Source organism: Schistocerca serialis, chromosome 5, assembly GCF_023864345.2.
Source record: "Schistocerca serialis cubense isolate TAMUIC-IGC-003099 chromosome 5, iqSchSeri2.2, whole genome shotgun sequence".
Classification (NCBI taxonomy): domain Eukaryota; kingdom Metazoa; phylum Arthropoda; class Insecta; order Orthoptera; family Acrididae; genus Schistocerca; species Schistocerca serialis.
Window position 1 is genome coordinate 733,222,189 of NC_064642.1, and position 22,323 is coordinate 733,244,511.

The 22,323-nt window shown below is 41.3% G+C and overlaps 1 protein-coding gene across 1 annotated transcript in view; it reads left to right on the forward strand.

The window, feature by feature from the left end:
- LOC126482199 (carboxypeptidase B-like) overlaps window positions 1–22,323 on the forward strand; it is a 139,047-nt gene that overhangs the window by 91,009 nt on the left and 25,715 nt on the right. Inside the window, exons 4-6 of the mRNA XM_050106177.1 lie at window positions 8,235–8,380; window positions 16,265–16,321; window positions 17,533–17,617. Of these exons, the coding sequence (XP_049962134.1) occupies window positions 8,235–8,380; window positions 16,265–16,321; window positions 17,533–17,617 (288 nt within the window). The remainder of the gene's footprint in view (window positions 1–8,234; window positions 8,381–16,264; window positions 16,322–17,532; window positions 17,618–22,323) is intronic.

Sequence of the window (22,323 nt, forward strand, 5' to 3'; positions counted from 1 at the left end):
CTCCCTTTTCCTACACTCGAATTCCAGTCACCCATGACTATTAAATTTTCGTCTCCCTTCACTATCTGAATAATTTCCTTTATTTCATCATACATTTCTTCAATTTCTTCGTCATCTGCAGAGGTAGTTGGTATATAAACTTGTACTACTGTAGTATGTGACGACTTCGTGTCTATCTTGGCCACAACAATGCGTTCGCTGTGCTGTGTGTAGTAGCTTACCCGCATTCCTATTTTCCTATTCATTATTAAACCTACTCCTGCATTACCCCTATTTGATTTTATGTTTATAACCCTGTAGTCACCTGACCAGAAGTCTTGTTCCTCCTGCCACCGAACTTCACAAATTCCCACTATATCTAACTTTAACCTATCCACTTCCCTTTTTAAATTTTCTAACCTACATGCCCGATTAAGGGATCTGACATTCCACGCTCCGATCTGCCAGTTTTCTTTCTCCTGATAACGACATCCTCTTGAGTAGCCCCCGCCCGGAGATCCGAATGGGGGACTATTTTACCTCCGGAATATTTTACCCAAGAGGACGCCATCATCATTTAATCATACAGTAAAGCTGCATGCCCTCGGGAAAAATTACGGCTGTAGTTTCCCCTTGCTTTCAGCCGTTCGCAGTACCAGCACAGCAGGGCCGTTTTGGCTATTGTTACAAGGCCAGATCAGTCAATCATCCAGACTGTTGCCCCTGCAACTACTGAAAAGGCTGCTGCCCCACTTCAGGAACCACACGTTTGTCTGGCCTCTCAACAGATACCCCTCCGTTGTGGTTGTACCTACGGTACGGCTATCTGTGTCGCTGAGGCACGCAAGCCTCCCCACCAACGGCAAGGTCCGTGGTTCATGGGGAGGGGGGGGGGGGGGTACTGTTTGTTAGTGTGGAAAATATCTAGCAGCAGCACGACGGAGTTGCGAATATTGACTTAAGGTTTTAAACACGGCTGAAACGGGAACTGTTGAAAATCTTCACGGTAAATGATAACAGCCAAACAGTTGCAGGATAAAGATTTATTACAATCCTTGACCACGGTTTCGGTATATCTAAATGTACCTTCATCAGAAGCAAAATACACCTGAACAAGAAGACACCTTCAGCAACAAAAACTTAGCACGATAACTGAGAAATAAAAAACACGTGTAGCTTAAGTTACCGTAGAATTACCAAAGTATTACAAGCACAAAAGCTTTTAGTTACTTATTAAAATCACATCCTGCAGTGGAGATACATAAAACAATCGTGCCAAAGACGTCGTCAGTAGTTAAAACATCATCTCCATTTATACAACATAATTATGAAGAGAAGTTAGATGCGAACACGGCATAGCATCAGAACTTCGCCTCTGGACTAGCGTGAAGTGGGTGTTAAAGCCCTAGGGCAGACAGTTTCTCGGAGAGAGGGCACTTGTGGTATGCGTGAGACACTCGCGCGCAATAAAAACCCATGGATACATACGTCTGGACATCAAAATTATTAAACGTTTTTCTAATTCATACCTTCTGTCTTAATAAATAATACATATGAGAACCATTTAAAAACACCTACGTACATTAGAAAGTATGAAACCAATTTACGTGCGTCCTAGTGCCAAGCAGATGGAGCTTGCGCTAGGTAACACATCAAACGAGAGAGGGCAACAATCTTGCGTAACTTAAAGACTAGAATACATAGTAGCGAAAACAACAAAAATGTTATAGTAAAACGAAACCATCCGTCGTCATGAGTAAAACATAACAGAATTATTTAACCACACATACACATTGAAAGCCATGAACAGCAACCATCAAAAATACGTAAAATCTCAACAAGACAGGAAAGGCGCATCTCACCAGCATCAACAGGTAAGAAAACTAACTCCTAGTCAGCCAGACTATATTACATTAGAGCAAAGAGGGGTTTGAAACTATCCAAGAATTTTTGTTTCTAAGCTGCACCTGTTCATTAAGAATAAAACCATCTTTTTGAAACAGATGCTTGAAAATCTCTAATTCCTCGAGCAGATCAAGTTTGTAACTCTTACTCACTTCGTGTAGCAATTCTACGTCATCCAGTTTACGTGGCGTATGCTGTAAGAGCCATATATGTTCAGCAAACGTGGAATTATATACGTTTTCCCCATTTTTACCTAGCATGTTTTCTTTATATCTTACTTTAATGGGTCTACCTGTCTGTCCAATGTAATAGTTTGTGCAGTCGTTACAAGAAATTTTGTTAACTCCGGATTTCGTACCAAGTTCTTCCCGTGCCCCAGTAGTATGAATCACTCTTTGCTTCAAGCTATTATTTACAGAAAAGGCAACTCTGTAACCGTATTGCTTCTGTAGAAGTCTCCGTGTCTTATATGATACGTTCCCCAAAAATGCAATAGAAATAAAGTTATTAACCTCACTATTTTTCGCCCTGTTTTCTCCTAAGGTTGAACATTTTACAGCTGTTTTTTTCCTAACAATTTGGTCACATAACTTAGGGTCGTATCCATTGTTAGTAACTATTGATTTTACTAAAGATATTTCTTTTTCTAAATAATTCTGTTCTAAAGGTGTGCTCAGAGCACGATGAACAGCAGAATGAAAGAAGGCAACTTTGTGAGCTTGAGGATGACAAGAATCTGCTGGGGTAGTATTATCTGAAAAAGTATTTTTACGAAAAACGTCGAAGCTAATCGTGTTGTCAAATAACTTAAGTTTAAAATCAAGAAACTGAATTCTCTTTTGTGAAATTCATTTTCTGGTGAAAACTGTTAAAAACATGTAACATTACTTGCAGATGTTGGTCACTTCCTTGAATTGAGTATGCCATCAACATAACGAGCATAGAAAGTAATCATATTACATAATACAGGATTATTTTCGAAAATATTTTCTTCTAAAGCATTCACAATGATGTCGGCTAAGATACTAGCTAATGGGCAACCCATTGATAAGCCGAATGGTTGCTCATACATTTTGCCATTAAACTGAAAGTAATTATAATCGAATACAGCCTGCAATAGTGACATAAGTTCTGACAATTGTAACTCACTCAAAGTTTTATGTAGTCGAATGTTATTTTCAATAATTTTAAGAGTGACATCCACCGGAACATTAGTGCATAAACTTACAACGTCGAAAGAAACCAGAGCACCTAGGAAAAACACGAATACCCAAGTGATCGCTCGTCTACATGCCGGTGCTTATACTGTCGCATCCAAGTTGCGATACGTTGCATATACACCGCAGCAACGTCCTCAAATAAAAATTTGTTGATCGCTCCGCATATAAAAGAGCAGCAATGTGTCTTTCTGCACATTAGTAAGCAATACTTTGCACTTATTAACGTTGAGACTCAACTCCAGTTGTAACAAGCATCAACCTTCTCTTGGTCTGCCTGACAATGCAACTCCTTTAGAATGGGTGGGCCAGAAGTCTAGAAGGTGTTACAATTGAGAATAACTGGGAGACCCCATAATGGCGGACACCCAACTGAGATTACGTTCCACACAATAGCTGTAAGGTACACTATGTGATCAAAAGTATCCGGACACTCCGAAAAATTAGGTGCATTGTGCTGCCACCTACTGCCAGGTACTCCATATCACTGAGCTCAGTTGTCATTAGACATTGTGAGAGAGCAGAATGGGGCGCTCCGCAGAACTCACGGACTTCTAACGTGGTCAGGTAATTGGATGTCACTTGTGTCATACGTCTGTGTGGGAGATTTCCACACTCCTAAGCACCCCATGGTCAACTGTGAAGTGAAGTGGAAACGTCAAGGGACACGTACACCACAAAAGCGTACAGGCCGACCTCATCTGTTGACTGACAGAGACCGCCGACAGTTGATGAGGGTCCATCACACAGGAATTCCATACTTCTTCAGGGTTCACTGCAAGTACTATGACAGTTAGGTGGAAGGTGACAAAACTTGGATTTCATGGTGGAGCGGCTGCTCATAAGCCACACACCACGCCGGTAAATGCTAAACTATGCCTCGCTTGGTGTAAGGAGCGTAAACATTGGACGACTGAACAGTGGAAAAACGTTGTGTGGAGTGACGAATCACGGTACACAATTTGGTGATCCGATGGCAGTGCGTGGGTATGGCGAATGCCCGGTGAACGTCGTCTGCCAGCGTGTGTAGTGCCACCAGTAAAATTCGGAGGCGATGGTGCTATGGTGTGTTTGTGTTTTTCAAGCAGGTATTGTTCCATGTCTGCACTGAAGTCTGCACTGAAGTCTGTCTGCTAGGAAGTCTAGAATCTAGTCACAATGTTACTACAGAGTGGAACGGAGTCTAATGCCTTCCACAAGCCACAGAATGCGGCTTCGCCGTGGGCGCCATCATCTACATTCGTCTGGATGTAATGGAGGACGAGTTGGAGCTGATTTTCACAAGATATCTGCTTCTAGAATCCACGTGCATTATAGGGGAGATATTCATGGACCAAAAAAAAAAAAAAATAATAATAATACGTTAGCATAAAAGCGTTCCTCAACGCTGCAGCGGTCTGACATGAGCTATATAAGCCCATAATAAATGCAGTAGTCGACGACCTTTCTTAACAAGTACAAGTACTTTGATCAATGCGTCTGTCCGCAGCGACTGTTTCACGCACATTATGCTGCCTGTTACTGGTATCTTTTAGTGTTACACATATTTGCATGTTATCTCGTCACAGCATCACCATGATGTAGTGTACAGGGTAATTACATGGTCCGCCGCGCGGGATTAGCCGAGCGGTCTGAGGCGCTGCAGTCATGGACCGTATGGCTGGTCCCGGTTGAGGTTCGAATCCTCCCTTGGGCATGGGTGTGTGTGTTTGTCCTTAGGATAATTTAGGTTTAGTAGTGTGTAAGCATAGGGACGGATGGCCTTAGCAGTTAAGTCCTATAAGATTTCACTCACATTTGAACATTTTTGAACGATTACATGGTCCAGTCAAATGTGGCTCTCGCCTATGTTTGGCATCACCGTGCAATAACCACTCATACACGACATGTGGAAGTACTAGCAGTGGAGGCTACATAAAGCGTGACAGGGAGTGGGAGGGGGCGGGGACGTCGAAAACAGTACAGTCGTTATCGTAATACGGAAACGTGGCGATTTATTTGACATCCAAAACGATTAGGTCATTGGTGTTAGGGTGGAAGTATTTTCGAAAAACTAAGTTTGTAAACAGTTCGGGTGGCGTAGTGGTTCAAGTTTTCCCGTGCATGCTAAAGCAGCAGTGTCAAAAAACGGTGCTGAGGCAAGTCGATGCACCGTAGGTCATACACTTCAAGGATGAACGACATGTGTGCGAGCGCATTGACGTATATCTATTGAACTGCTGACTCCAAATAAATCAAAGAGCTACCAATACAGTGTCTCCTCAATGACAGTCCAGTGAACGTTGCTGTGTATTGGTCTCTGCAGCGACGAAGGTTGGAATTCGCCCTCCACTATTGTATCTGGACTACCACTGAGTTGCGCCAGGTGGCTTTTCAGATGACTCATGTTTTATTCTCCAGATGACACATGGCCGTTGGCCTGTACGACGTGAAAAGCACGAAAGCAAAGGGTCAAGGGCTTACAATGGTGTGTTATGGACTGGGGAATGTTTTCGTGGAATTTCATGGATGAACTTAGTCGTTCTGGAAGGCCCAATGGATTAACACAAGTATGCACCTGTCCTTGGCGTCCACGGCCATTCCTACATGCAGTTTGTTTCTCTCAGCACGACGGCATCTAGCAGCAGGACAATGGAATGTGTCACACAGCTTACAACGTACGTACGTCGTTTGACGAGCACCGGGATCAGTTTATCGTACTGCCTAGCCACCAAAGCCCCAACCTCGAATCTGTGGAACCACATCGATCGGGCTGTTCGCACGATGGTCCTCAACCGAGAAATCTAGCGCAGCGGTCCGTACGGCAAAAGGCTACTGGTGTGTGGTCACACTGATGTGACTGGACATTGTATGAAATCCATGAAGCACAACAAAAAAATCGGTACAGGTAATGGCAGAGAACAACTTAATGAATGTTACAGTATGTTAAAGACAAACTCTCAAAGTTTTTGTACAATGTTTATAAATGTTCTATGGGTCCAGTCTTTCTCACATGGCGCATACCTAATCGATGGTCCAATTCTGCCCATTCAGGACGTAGCACATCAGGAGTGACGGTAAGGACACCTGCTGTAAAGCGGTGTCACAACTCTTCGAGATTCTGTAGTGGAGGTGTAACACGAACGCTGTTTAGGAAATCGGGTGCGAATGTGGGCTGGTGTTATTAGGTGAGACTGGGCGTCCAATAAGCACAAGGTTAACTGAACACGAGAGATATATCCGCCTCAAACAATACAAGAAATCAGCAGTGGCAGAACATCAGGAACAGTGCAAAATGAAGATCGAATTTCGAGTGGCCCGCGTAGTGGCGAAACAGCCGTTTAGTTTGAGGAGGAAGGCACCAGCCTCGGTGGCCGTGCGGTTCTAGGCACTTCAGTCCGGAACCCCGTGACCGCTACGGTCGCAGGTTCGAATCCTGCCTCGGGTATGGATGTGTGTGATGTCCTTAGGTTAGTTAGGTTTAAGTAGTTCTAAGTTGTAGGGGACTGATGACCTCAGATGTTAAATCCCATAGTGCTCAGAGCCATTTGAACAATTTGAGGAGGGAGATTAGAGAGGCTATAGAAATAGCCAAGCGACCCAACAATATGAATAGAGAAGACGGGTACCGACTTCCAGCGTCCTGTCTGCCAGCAGTGACAGATTTGCAGAACCACAGCTGTCGCAAAGCAACAGGATCGCGGTGGGCCACAGCGACGGAGGGTACACAGAGCGCTGACGCGGCCTAGCCGATTCTAGGCTGTTAGTAAACAACGCTACGCTACAGTCGCCACTCAGTTTCCTATTCGCCGATTTCCACCAATGTCAAGCAATAGAGGAAACTCCAATGGAAAACACCTATTTCCGCCAATGAAAACACCTAACGCAAAGGCAAAAAGTAAACTCCTAATACCCTTCCTCCTCACCGTCATATCCAATGACAGCACTCCTCCATAATATGTAAGTAACCAAACTAGAGCTCATTCAGCAGTTAGCAATACACCCTGAGGAAGGCGCCTTGCAACAGTCGCCGAAACGTCAGAATTTTATAGTTGAAAATGCGGCCTCAAGCCCAGAATAATTTTATTCGCTTGTTCTTTCTGTTTTCACTATAAGCTTTAAAAGATATCAGGAGTTGTATCTACAATGGTGTTAATGCAACTTCTAAATGAATAGTTGACAAATTATTCTACTTTTCATCGGAGGAACTAGGAAATAAATACAGCATATGTCATATAATTTCATATGAACGTGTTAAACAAAACACGATTTAGCTGTGTAAGTTGTATGTTACATGTGAAGAAACCTCCCCGGTACTTTGTAACATGTAACGTGCTGAAGTAGTTTTTCGTTGTTGCGGTAGGCCTTCCGTGAAATTTGAGGCCCATCAGATGGGTACTTAAGCGAACTCTTAAACCTGGTGCCCCTAGCGACCGTCGTCTCTTCGGCCATAAATGGCCCTTCTCGTCTCCCACACGGTCCATTGTCTGATCAGACACGGCCTGTCGGCACGAAAGTTTTGCATCGCAAAGACAGCAATCCTTCCTAAATTTCTTGTACGACTTCTCTATGCTGTTGTAAACTTTCTGTTGATGAAACTGGTAATCTCTTTGCACACTCGCTAGCGACTGGCAAGCACGTAAAATGCTTTGTCTGCCTGGTTCGCCGCCATCTTCAGCAACTACGGCCAGTGCGACCCTATCGGCGGTTATCCAAACTAACTTCCCGGTACCGTGTTTAAAGAAAAGCTTTGAGATATTATCTGTTACAGATCTATCATTTGATACGTTACAGCCGGCCGATGTGGTCGAGTGGTTCTAGGCGCTTCAGTTCGGAAACACGCGGCTGCTACGGTCCCAGGTTCGAATCCTGCCTCGGGCATGGATGTGTGTGATGTCCTTAGTTAGGTTTAAGTAGTTCTAAGTCTAGAGGCCTGATGACCTCGGATGTTAAGTCCCATTGTGCTTAGAGCCATTTGAACCATTTTTGATACGTTATTTGTAGCCACTTACCTATTTTCATGGGTCTCAAAAATCCCGTAGTTTACGAACGTTAGTGAATGTGACCTTTGTAGACGAACGTGAATATTATTGGGTGTTTTCAAGCAAGTATTTCGAAACTAAAGCTTTGTGTTTACGTCTGTGTCTGTTCCAGAGGTAGGTGCTAGTGACGACCCGTGTGCGACTACTTACGCAGGCGCTGAAGTTTTCTCCGAGCCCGAAACGAGGGCTCTGAGGGACTACATTCTGGCGAACGCCGATCGCATCAAGCTTTATCTGACGTTCCACAGTTATGGGCCTGTAAGTACTGACTCGGCACATGCTTGTGCCTCTCCTCGTACATTTCTTGCTCACTCTTTAACGCTTCAGTAAGGAAGAAGATCAACTTATACAAATACGGTTGGTTTGCCAATAATCTCTCGCTCATTCTGATTAAGTATACCTGTGCTTTCCTTAATTCACTTTATTCTAAATCCTTCCACAGAACGACCCTCGACTCGATCCAAAATAGTTACTCAACTGAGCTGCCGTGAAGTCGTTAATAAGCGCGGTGTCGTCGTCGACACGATGATACGTACAGAAGCTCCTACTTTCCTTATTCCTGTGCATGTCAGGATGGTAGCAGGTGAGCATCCGGGGTGTTTTTCCTACACTTAAAATGACAAATGCCAGGATTCAGAAAAAAAATGGGTTTTATTCCCAAGAACTACCACTAAGGGACACAATGTTCATGAAAACTGGCTACGGCCGCTGCCTGAACCGCACATAGTACGGAAAGAGCCTTTTGCCCTCAATGGGAAGGTCTGGTGGACACGTCCAAGGGTAAGGAAGCTGGCAGGCAAGAGAGCGACCCGCTGTTGCAGCCGCTACGTCGCCGACTCTCCTGCGTATCTCACGTGACGGCTCCCTGTCCTCCCATTGGCGGATTTGAGGCAGAAAGTTGGCGTCTGTCACCCAGCAACACCGTTTTGGAGTCCCTAGTTCAGCGTAATAGGGTGGCAGCCGACTACACATACTGCGTAGTGGTTTAGCTAACTGCTCGTGCCACTGCCTGAAGCTAAGTTAAAACGATGGAAGTAGAATACAATAAAATGTTTTAGCATTATTACCCGTCACCATGTACATACATTCTCTCTGAAAGAGTCGATAGAAAGGTCAAAAATATGAACATAATAATAATGGAAGAGAAAACTCATCCAATTTTGAAGAATCATTTACTGACATTGTTCTGTGGCCTTCAACCCGAAGACCGCTTTGTTGCAGTTGTCTAGGCTGTTCTATCCTGCGCCAACATTCTCAGCTCTTTATAACCACTGACAATCCATCTGAATCTCCTTACTCTATTCATTCCTTGTTCTCCCTCTGTAATTTTTATCCATCACACACTCCTCCTTTACCAATCTGACAATTCTTTCATCCCTCAGAATGTGCCATATCAGTTGGTCTGTTTTTAGTCAAGTTGTGCCATAAATTCCTTTCTTGTCCAAACCATTTATCGTCCTTGTTTCATTTCTGTGGTGTCACTGCCAGACACCACACTTGCTAGGTGGTAGCCTTTAAATCGGCCGCGGTCCGTTAGTATATGTCGGACCCGCGTGTCGCCACTATCAGTGATAGCAGACCGAGCGCCGCCACACGGCAGGTCTAGTCTAGAGAGACTCCCTAGCACTCGCCTCAGTTGTACAGCCGACTTTGCTAGCGATGGTTCACTGACTACATAAGCTCTCATTTGCAGAGACGACAGTTTAGCATAGCCTTCAGCTACGTCGTTTGCTACGACCTAACAAGGCGCCATATTCAGTTACTACGAATGTATCCTGACAGATAATATTGAGAATCATGTACCGTCAAGAGCGACGTTCATCATTAATTGATTAAAGTTAAGTATCAAACTAGCTACGTCCGCTTTCTCAATTCTAATTCCTTGTCATGTTCGAGACCTCACGTCAGTATAGTTCTTCCCTCCTCACGCCAGCCTGGTTGAGCTAAAACGCGTGCATTTCGGCCTCCTCCCGTAACACGGTGTTGGCTCTTCTGCCAACCCAACAACTTCGATACATGGCTACATTCCAGATAATCACCTTCAGCAAAGGCATCCTAACAAATCTATATTCGATGTCAGCAAATATCTTCTTGAGAAAGTCTTTTCTCGCCATTGCCAATTTACATTTTATATGCTCTCTACTTCGGTCATCATCAATTATTCTTTTGCCCAAATAGCACAACTCATCCACTACTTTTAGTGTCTCGTTTCCTAGTCTAATTCCGTCCCCATCACCTGATTTATTTAGACTACATTTCGTTATCCCTGCTTTGTTTTTGTTGGTGCTTCATGATATATCCACCCTTCAAGGCGCTGTTCATTCCGTTCAACTGCTACTCCAAGTCCTTTGCTGTCTCTGACAGAATTATAATGTCGTCGAGAAACCTTAAACTTTTTATTTTTTCTCCATGAAGTTCCTGCTCTAAATTTTCCTTTGATTTCCTTTACAGCTTGCTCAATGTACGATTTGAATAAAATCATCTCACTCCCTTCTCAAGCACTGCTTCCCTTTCATGCCCTTCTACTCTTATAACTCTTGTATGGTACCTGTATAAGTTGTAAATACCCTTTTGCTCCTTGTATTTTACTCTGTCCACCTTCAGAATTTCAAAGAGGGTATTCCAGTTAACGTTGTCAAAAGCTTTCTGTAAGTCCACATACGCCATAAAGGTACGTTGGTGTTTCCTTAAGCTATCCTGCGTGTTGCAGGGTCAGTATTGCCTCGCATGTATCTACATTTCCCTGGAACCTAAACTGATCTTGCACCAGGTGAGGTGCTACCGGTTTTCCCATTCTTCTAAGAAAATTCGTATTATTATTTTGCAAGCATGCCTAATTTAATTGATAGATCTGCAGCACTTGCCTTCTTTGGAATTGGGATTATTACATCCTTCCTGCATTCAGAGGGTATTTCGCCTGCCTCATATATCTTACACACCTAGTAGGTCAGTTTTGCCATGGCTGGGTTTCCGAAGGAGCTCAAAAATTCTGAGCGAATGTTGTCTATTCCAGGGCCTTTGTTTCGTCTTACGTCTTTCAGTACTGTCAAATTCCTCTCGCAGGTATCATACCTTCCAACACATTTTCAACTACTTGCTCTTCTTCTATAATACAGTCTTCAAGCTGTAAAGCCTTTTCTAAATATTCCTTCCTCCTTTCTGACTTCCCTGCTTTGGTTAGTACTGGTTTGCCATCTGGCCTCTTTATATTCATACAGCTGTTCCTATTCTCTCCGAGGTTCTTTTAATTTTCTTTTAGGAGGTCTCTATCTTTCCGTTAGTTGTGCATTCTTTTACATACCTACGATTCTCATCTAGCAATCCCTGCAATGCCATTTTGCACTACCTGCCAATCTTAGTTTTTGGCGTCTGTAATTCCTTTCGCCTACTTCATTAGCTGCATGTTTATACTTTCTCCTTTCATAGCATAGCAAGATTTACGTTTTTAATTGCTATTGATCTGATGCAATTAAATTTTCCTGAAGGCACATTGTCTCAGAAGCTTAAGTAATGGATTAACATTTTAACTAAGGTTTGGACTTGGACGTGGACCTCCTGCTAGCTAGGCAGATGTGCTACTCCATCCAGCTGTGTGTGTTGTACTGGACAGTAGATGTGCGTAGTAAGCAGGAGACCTGGGTTGAACACCGGGCCTTGACACAAATTTTGCTTCATTGCTTCAGCTTCTATCCTTATCGAAAATAAAGTTGAGACACAATATGTCTCCACAAAAATGTAATTATATCAGATCAATAGACCACCTACACCTAGGGTAAAGGCAAAATTTCCCCATTACGTAAAAACCTGGGGTGCTATTCCAGTATCGGACAGCCCCGTCAATACTGAAGATTTATTTCGTCTACTCACACGAGACAACTGGACAGGAAATGCGGGGAGGTACAGTCTGTCTGTAAGCTGAAAAGCCAATGGCGCTCGTACTGGGGAAGACGCCTTTCCCAGACAAACGCCGCATCCGCCGTACAGGATAACTAAGAATCAATTTGCCCCTCTAGCAGTTTAGAACAGTTTACAGAAATATACACAGATTCTGACCATATGCTCTTCTTAGGTTCATGTTGCATACCATGTAGCGTCGACGCATTTTGTGTAAAATAAATATACCTTGGGCATGTCCCAGCACTGCATTGTCAGTGATTCGTAAGAGTAGTGTGGTGGGTCGGCATAACATTGAGACACCCTGTAGTTGTTTTTTGTGACGTAGAGGGTTAGGGAGAGTGAGAAATCACCTGCTTGACTTTCAATTTGTAGAGCTATGGAGCAAGGAAGTGCGTGAACATAATTCAGCGGTATTCATTCCCACGCGCTTCTTACCCCACACATCCCCCCCCCCCGCCATTCGTTCTGTTAAAACCCTGCAACGCAGTTTATCTCTTAATATGCTCTGCCTGCACTTACACATCATACACACATTTAAACACAAACATTAATTTTGTACCGTTCAAACAATATTTAGAATAATCTGCTATTTTTTCATCCTCTGCCATGTGGAAAATGTGAGTCCTAGAAAAAAAATTAACTGTCTCTTTTTCGTAGGAAATTTAATGTAGTTTGATTTTGTACTGGGAAACATTTTCGCTAATAGCCGCGGCTTTCTAGTTATTCGGGAAAACATAAAAAAAGGTGACGTTTAAACGCCACCCTCTCGCAACGCTCACAGCCTAGAGGTCAGGATTTTCAGTATCTTGTTCATGATGCCCCCACCCCCACCCTCCCATGCCGCCTCTACCACTGTACAAAATATGTGATTATGCGATCTTTTCCCCCTAACCGACCCGTTCTGGTTTTGGTTGACTGGGCTATTAATGAAAGGTAAATTATGTGCATGAGGTGTTCTGACAAGTACGACAGGGCCAATTGATATGAAGAACAACAGCACTAAAATACTGAAAAAGATACATATATGCACCATATTCAGGATGAGAGCAATAAATTTCACCAGCACACCGAGCTTCAACTAGAAAACTTGGAAAAGTAATGAATTTGTTCTTTTGAGTCTAATAAATATTTAAACACTAGATGTAATTCTTCGTTAGAAATAGGTACCAAACTTTTCTCTTTCATACAGGTAGTAACATCCATACTCTAGGGAGTGGAATTCTGAGCTTTTCTTTTTAATGTTTCCGACTGATTTGAAGAAGATTGTCACATTATATTCTGAACTGGCAATGTCATCTCAGAGAGACACCTCAAGCAATTTCCATAGTTATTTGTTCAGTATGCCGTAATATTACACCTACAATGGTCTGTTAATGACTGAAACGTCTTGTTTCTGTGGCTGTGAGCAACCATATTTCAGCGATGTATCTCTTCTTTTTCTTATTTTTACCCATACATTCGTCTCCCCGCCTTATTATGCACAGAAACTCCTCATGCCTTATGCCATCTTTCTACTTAACTGTCACTAGTATTTTGTGACACCACATACTGAACACTTAAATTCTCTTCTTTTGAGGTGGTAACATAGGCCTTGATTCACTTCCGTGTTATGGTGTACTACATATTCCCAGATGTTTCGTCCTCAAATTAAGTGCTATGTTTGATACAAATAGGCTTCTTTCGGCCAGGAACGCCCTCTTCGCCTGTGCCTATTATCCTACTTGCTTCATCCATCACGCGTTATTTGCTTCCAAGGTAGCAGAATTCCTTCACTACTGCCGGCCGGAGTGGCCGAGCAGTTTTAGGCGCTACAGTCTGGAGCCACGCGACCGCTACGGTCGCAGGTTCGAATCCTACCTCGGGCATGGATGTGTGTGATGTCCTTAGGTTAGTTAAGTTTAAGTAGCTCTAAGTTCTAGGGGACTGATGACCTCAGCATTTAAGCCCCATAGTGCTCAGCCATTTGAACCATTTTTTTTTTTCCTTCACTGCCACATGTTTTTCACTTTTGATATTGATTTTGCTGCTAATTTGATTACTACTCATCCTCACTACTTTCTTCTTTGCTTGATTTACTCCCAGTCGATATACTGTGCTCATTAGACTGTTTATTCCATTCGGTTTCACTGTGGACAGCAATAATGAACCCTATCATTCAGTCCTTTCACAATGAGCTTTCATCACACTTCTGAATATTTCTTTTAATTCCATCATTCCTTCTTTGATAAAAAGATTTAACAGTAGTGGAGAACGACTGGATTCTTGCCTTACGTACTTCCTAATCCTATCATTCTTAGCCTACCGCATCATTCTTTTGTGTATTCTTAGTTCTGGTCCGTTTTAACATTACCCGTCTTTCCCTACATGTTTTACCTAAATTTTAGGTCATCAAACATGATGCACCTGTTTGTTATCAAATGCGTTTTCGAGTTCGACATATTCAATGAGATTAATTTGACTCCTCTTAAAATTTGCCTCCATTGTCAAGGGAACATCACAACGGCCTCTGTGGCACCTTTACCTTCCCTGAAGCCAGATTGAACGTCATCTAAGATATGTGGGGTCTTTTTCTATTCTCCTGTGTATTACTTGTATCAGATACTTGGAGTCATGAGCATCAAGCTGACTGTGCAATAAATATTTCTTCCTTCACCCCTTAATATCAGCTGAATTGTTTGGATGATTTTGTTCCGAAAGTCGGAGGGCGTAGTTTGAATGTCACAGACTCTACATTCTAACTGGAGTAATCGTTTAGCTTCCACTTTTAGGAATGATTTTACAATGTCAGAAAGTATATTATTAATTCTGTCTGCGTTTTTTTATCTAAAGTTTTCCAAAGCAATGTAAATTTCTGGTTATAATACTCGATTACCATATTTTTCCAAATCGGACTCATTTCTTCTTGTATTACCCGGTCAGAAAATGCATCAGCTTCGTAGAGGCCTTCAATGTACTTGTTCCCTCTATTGACCATCTGCTCTGAATTTAAAAGTGGAATTAATTTTGCTCTTAAGGTTTACGCATTTTCGTTTAAATTTTCCGAAAGCTATTTGCGCTTTTCCGTATGCTGATCCTGTACTTCCGTCGACGATGGTTCTACTGCAGATCATATGACCTCCCGTTGCTCAGACCTTTAACAATACTTAATCCTATTCAGTTGTAGGGGGACTTATAGTTTAAAACAGGCTCCGAAGCCCGGTGCAACTTGGCTTTGTTCACACACACGAAGCATCGACAGATGCAAGAACAAAGAAAAGAAATTGTATGACCCATTGATGATGACGCCTCAGGTTTATTGAGTTGTTATCGTACAGTTATCCGCTCACCCATCGAGTCTTGTACATCTGCATCTACAGAAAAAACGTAAAGTGCAGGGCAGAGGGTTCCTTTGGTATTAGTAGTAGGTTATCTTATGGGCAATTAATGGAGGGAAGCATAGAAGTTTAATACTGTAGAGAGGAATTAAGTCTTTGGACTAAAGAGTACAACTACTATTCACTGACGAATCATTTGAGTCTTCATAGTCTCCTGGTGAACGATGTGTATCTACTTGAAGGATACTGATTATTTTCACGATGACAGTCTATTTTTGGAGTTATTTAAATAGGTTATTGAATTGTATTAGATATCTTTCCTCGATGCATTTATCAGCATTACCGTTTGATTCTTTCACAAAAGGTAACATGTTCACGCCATTCTCACTGATCTTAAGGCATATTCTGAATATCACGAGCTAATCAGACCTGAAATTGCCCCTACATGATGAACATGGTTGCATCATAGACCCTACAGATGTTTTTATGCTATCCCTTTCGTGGTGAGGTTGCAATTTCCTACAATTTCCCGTTACACTACAAACAAAACGAAGCTTTAATTTTAATTTGCCTGTAACAGAGATTGTCACTGTTCTACTTCAGATCCCCACGCATTGCGGCTCACTGGTATAGCTAAGATCTGACCAAGTCTGATTTCGAGCCATTCATCTTGCTGTCCAAAGCTGCTTCATATTTCACGGAATGCACATCTGCCTTCATTAGGAGCTGGTTGTCCGCTTGTAACTTAGATTGATATTTACTGAACACCTAACTGAAAATTACTACCATTCTTCGGCAACACTCCATCCTCTTCTTTCCTTCCCTTTCGGCGGTAAGCATTTCAACGGCTCTGATCTTATTCTAACTTTTCGCACCACATGCCAGTTTGTTGTTTGTGAAAAATATAAAGACCATGTAATTTCTATTGCAGCTGATACTTTACCCGTGGGGATACACCACCGAGCCGCCTGAAGACTGGGAAACACTGGTAAGCTGCTTTCTGACCCCTCTTAATATGAGCTTGGCGATTATAAGTACTCGTAAAGTGCAGCTACTCGTGGAGGACCAGTGTGGGCTATAATTATCGTAAGGCAGTGAAACATGACACGTATGTTAATGCGTCAATTTGGAATTGATTTACGCTGGAAAAAATGTTTCCAATTTTGGCCACTAGATGCACATCTGGCGCTGTACAGAATCTCGTCGACGTCTTTGGTGCTCTTATTGAACAAATTTTGTAAACGGAGATTAATAATAAAATCAACATTATGCTTTTCTGACTGTCTAAACATCCCTGTCCACACCCAGTTCCTAATCCATTAGATATGGAATAATTAGTATACGTTTCTTGCATTCACAGTGCCAGATTTGCACCCGGTGGCCATGACTGGAACTACTGTTTTCTCATCGTAAATCGGTTCCGCATTAACATATTAACGTATCTATAAAGTTTTGCTTTCGTACGATAATTAAGACCCACACCGTATCTCTGAGAGTACCTGCACTTTAATTGTAGCCACATAGTATCATGCAGCAGATATTCACTAGCTTAAATTTCCCTCTAGACAACGCCTTATGCTGTCGTCATTATCATCACCATTATCAGTGTTCTGCTCTAGGTCAGGTCTTCCCATGTAATTCTCCATACAGCCCTGTCATTTGCTACCCTCTTTGTTTTCTCATAATCGTTTCCTATCATGATACTATCCACCACTTGGCATCTTCTGCGTCCTCTTCTCCTTCCGTGCACCATTCCTTCGCTAGCATCCATCAGTAAACAATCTATCAGCTAGCGCCCAAGCCAAGTGTATTTCCTCTTCCAGATTAAAACAATCTGTTCTCATCCAGTAACCAAGGCAAATGTTCTCTGTTCTCCCACTCTTCCCAACAGCTTCTCGTTTCTCACCTTGTCCGCCCATTTCACGCCTTCCAACCTCCTCCAAATCCACATCTCCAATGTTTCTATTCTTCTCTCTTCCTCTTTCCTCAGCGTCCACATCTTAGCTCCGTGTAATGCCACGCTCCATATGAAGTACTTCCCCAATATCTTCCTCAGGACACTGTCCATGCTTCTTGTTAAATGCTTCCGTGTCAACTGTAATACGTGTCAACTGTAATACGTGTCAACTGTAATACGTGTTTTCACATCGTTATTAAATCTCATGTCGTCCTTATGCCACAATGATTTTAATTCCGCAGGACGCACTGGGGAGACTCGCCAACGCCGCGCAGGTAGCAGCCGGAGCTCCCAACTACACCGTGGGGACTTTCGCGGGCGCCATGTGTACGTACCGGTATATCATATGGGTTTTTGTGTCGGGACAAGCTCCCGCAGCTATAAGTTTCTTTACGTGTACAGTAACATAAATGTGTGCTTACCATTACGGTTTACAAGCTCACGAGAAAAATTAGTAGCCATCACGCTAACACGTTAAGCCTGCCATCAGTCTCGTGGGACTGATAGTGTACTTTTCGATTGGACGAAGGCAGTCGTGGAGAGTCACAGAGCTCTTTTCGTGCGGACGACGTCAGTGCATGGGAAAGCCAGTGTCAGCGTTCGAAAACAAAAAGTGTGAGAGAAGTGAAATGGAAATCGAGCACTAGATACAACGGGTTCATGCAACGGTTCCATACACATAGTAATCGCCACATGCTTTATAGGGGATAGGACGCCAAACGGGTCGACTTGGAGCAGGAGAGGAGCCAAAGGACATTTTAATTTCCACTGACTATAGTTTTACAAATAAATTCATAAAATTCTGTCAGCATGACCAGGAAGGATTCGGAATTCACATTCATAGCAATGGAAGTTCAAAAACGTAGCAAAATAAAAATTTCTACACGTGAAATTTCATCATTTTCCACTAACTATTAGCTGCATTTGTTGCTATAGATACAATTTTCTTCGATAAATTTTCCACAGCGTACTAACCATACTTACAGGAGTATGAAACTAGAAGTTTCTAAATCTGTTATCCATAAAATTTCAGACTTTTTTCTAAATATGAAGTTCAAAATATAACAGCACATTCATTTTTTCATAAATTAAATAAATTCTAGAGTTTAGATTAGATTAGATTAGATTTACTTTCATTCCAATTGATCCGTAGTGAGGAGGTCCTCCAGGATGTGGAACATGTCAGAAAAACAACAATACATGACAAATATTTAAACTAAAACAAATAAGCTAATGTACCATTCCACAGGCCCAAGTGGAATGATCGTCATTTTTTAATGAACACTAAGAGTCATTTTACAAATACTATTGCACTGAATTTAAAATAAAAAAGTTTTATATTTATTTATAAGGTAAGAAACATGTAATACAACTACTGTAATACTTATTTACAATGAACACATTACTGCACTGAAATGGTGCAGAAGTTAGATTATACTTACACACACACACACACACACACACACACACACAAATTTTCAGTGAACACATTACTGCACTGAAATTGTGCAGAAGTTATGTTGTACTTATATACAAATCAGTTGGTTTTCCTCAGAAATTCATCAATGGAGTAGAAAGAGTTGGCCACCAATAAATCCTTTAGGCTTCTCTTAAACTGAATTTCATTGGTTGTTAAGCTTTTTATGGCTGCTGGCAAGTTATTGAAAATGTGTGTTCCTGAATAATGCACACCTTTTTGTACAAGACTAAGTGACTTTAAATCCTTGTGAAGATTATTCTTATTTCTAGTATTGATTCCATGAATTGAGCTGTTGGTTTGAAAAAGTGATATATTTTTAATGACAAATTTCATTAAGGAATAAATATATTGGGAAGCTGTAGTTAGTATCCCTAGTTCCCTAAACAGGCTTCTGCAGGATGTTCTTGAGTTCACACCACATATAATTCTTACTGCACATTTTTGTGCCCGGAAAACTTTAGCTTGGCTTGATGAATTACCCCAGAAAATAATCCCATATGACATTATGGAATGAAAGTAAGCATAGTATGCCAGCTTTTTCATTTTTATATCCCCTATGTCTGACAAAATTCGCATTGCAAACAGAGATTTGTTAAGACGCTTCAGCAGTTCTGTGGTGTGATCCTCCCAGTTGAATTTATTATCAAGCTGTAATCCCAAGAATTTAACACCGTCCACTTCTTCTATCTTCTTGTCATCATATGTTAGACATATACTCTTGGGACACCCCTTACAAGTTCTGAACTCCATGTAGTGTGTTTTTTCAAAGTTTAGTGACAAAGAATTGGCTAGGAACCAGTGATTAATGTCTACAAATATTTTATTGGCTGATCTTTCTAAGACTACACTTGATTTGCTATTTATTGCAATGTTTGTATCATCAGCAAACAAAACAAACTTGGCATCTGGTAATGTTACTGATGAAAGGTCATTGATATACACAAGAAAAAGTAAGGGCCCCAAAATGGAACCTTGTGGGACCCCACATGTAATTAGTTCCCAGTTGGATGATGCCTGATAGCTTGATACATGTCTCTTTCCTAATAACACCCTTTGTTTCCTGCCAGAGATATAAGATTTGAACCATTTTGCAGCATTTCCTGTTACACTATAATATTCTAGTTTACTTAAAAGGATATTGTGATTTACACAGTCAAATGCCTTTGACAGATCACAAAATATACCAGTTGCCTGCAATTTTTTGTCTAATGAATTAAGTACATTTTCACTGTAAGTGTAGATAGCCTTCTCAATATCAGAACCTTTTAGAAATCCAAACTGTGACTTTGACAGTATGTTATTTGAGATAAGATGGTTATAAAGACGACTGTACATTACTTTTTCGAAAATTTTTGAGAATGCTGGCAACAGTGAAATTGGACGGAAATTTGATGCTATTTCTTTATCTCCCTTCTTAAACAGTGGCTTAACTTCAGCATATTTCAGCCATTCGGGAAATATTCCACTGATAAACGACTGGTTACACAGATAGCTTAATATGTTACTTAGCTCAGAATCACATTCTTTAATTAACTTTGTTGATATTTCATCATACCCACTAGATGTTTTTGATTTTAAAGATTTTATGATGGACATTATTTCTGTTGGGGTAGTGAGGGTCAAATTCATATTATGGAAGTTACTTGAAATGTCTGGTCTAAGGTAATCCATAGCAGCATCTACCAAACCTGACAACCCCATCTTTTCAGTAACAGTTATAAAATGTTTGTTAAAAAGTTCTGCAACACTATACACATCTGTCACCAATGCATCATTTACTCTTAATGCTATTTGTTCCTCTTCATGTCTGGTTCTACCGGTCTCCTCCTTCACTATATCCCATATTGTCTTTATTTTGTTATCTGATATGACTATCTTTTCCTTGTAATATATTTGCTTTGACATCCGTATTACAGTCTTTAATATTTTGCAGTATTTCTTATAATGTGCTATAGCATCAACATTGGAAATGTTTCGGATTGACAGATACAGTTTTCTTTTTGTTTTACAAGATACCCCTATTCCTCGAGTAATCCATGGCTTCTTTGTAGACTTTGCTCTAACCTTGGTAAGTTTTGGGGGAAAGCAGTGTGCAAATAAGGTAAGCACTTTATTAGCAAAAATGTTATATTTTTCATTCATGCCATGAGCACTGTAAACATCAGTCCAGTGAATGTCTCTGAGGAGTGTCCTAAAATAATCAATTTTTGGCTTACTGATTACCCTCTTGAGCTCAGATTTAACAGATTTTATATCCTGTTCAGTATTAACATTTAACAGAAGGAACTGCATGTCATGGTCTGAGAGGCCATTGACTATTGGTTTTGTAATATAATTTTGTTCATTTGACTTTTCTATAAAGATATTATCAATGGCTGTTTGTGAGCAAGTGGTTATCCTAGTGGGGAACTTTACTGTGGGAATTAAGTTGAATGATAGTGTTACTAACTCAAATAGGTTCTTATTGGGAGAGTCTTTAAGGAAATCTACATTGAAATCACCAGCAACCACTATTTCTTTGTTTTTGGTTGTTAAATGGGCCAGTACAGCTTCAAGGTGGTTTACAAACAGATTAAAGTTACCTGCAGGTGCTCGATATACACTTAATATTATGAAAGATTTTTTGTGAAAATCTAATTCTGTTGCACATGCTTCCATATGCTGTTCTAGGCAAAATTTATGAATGTCTATGTTCTTAAATTTATGACAGTTCCTGATGAATGTGGCAACTCCTCCTTTCTCCATTTCTGATCTACAATAGTGAGATGCTAACCTAAACCCTGTAACACTTAAAAGTTCTATACCAGTGGTCACATGATGTTCAGAGAGGCAGATTATGTCAGCTGGGTTTGAAGACTCTAATTCATCTATGCAGATAGTTAATTCATTAATTTTATTTCTCAGTCCTCGAATATTTTGATGCAATAAAGATAGCTGACATTTCACATTGACTGACTTAAAATTGGATGGAGTTAAAATATCTGCTGACAGTTGAAAATTCTTAACCAATGGCTGTTTATGTTGATGTAATAAGCTGGAATTATGTTTTTTGATTTCTTTCTCAAACTGAAGGTTTGTCTCAGTTCTAACCTCTCTTAAAATTTGTTTTCTTTCTGTCCTCCCTACCCTAAAAAAGGGTCTTTTCTGAATCCTATAACCACTGGTGTTTTACCACTCATGACAGTGCCTCCCCCCTTTAACTTTCCTGCTATTTCCCCAGCCAATTTACCCTTCCCCTTCCTGTTGAGGTGAAGGCCATGCCTAGTATAATCCCACCTACTGACAGAATCAACATGAACCACACCAATGTGTGACCCCGCACCCGACATGAGCAGCCGTTCCAGCTCCAAATTAACTCTCTTGACAGAAGAGTTCAAATGAGGTCGGTCATGGCGCCCAAGAACAGATACAAACTCAACACTGGTATGCCTCGATGCTGATGCAATCTTCGCCAGGTCACACTCTATGCTGTACCCAGGATCTCTGTCAATACTGTTACCTGCCCCACCCACTATAACCACGGTGTCTTCCTTAGTGAAATCTTTGCAAAGTG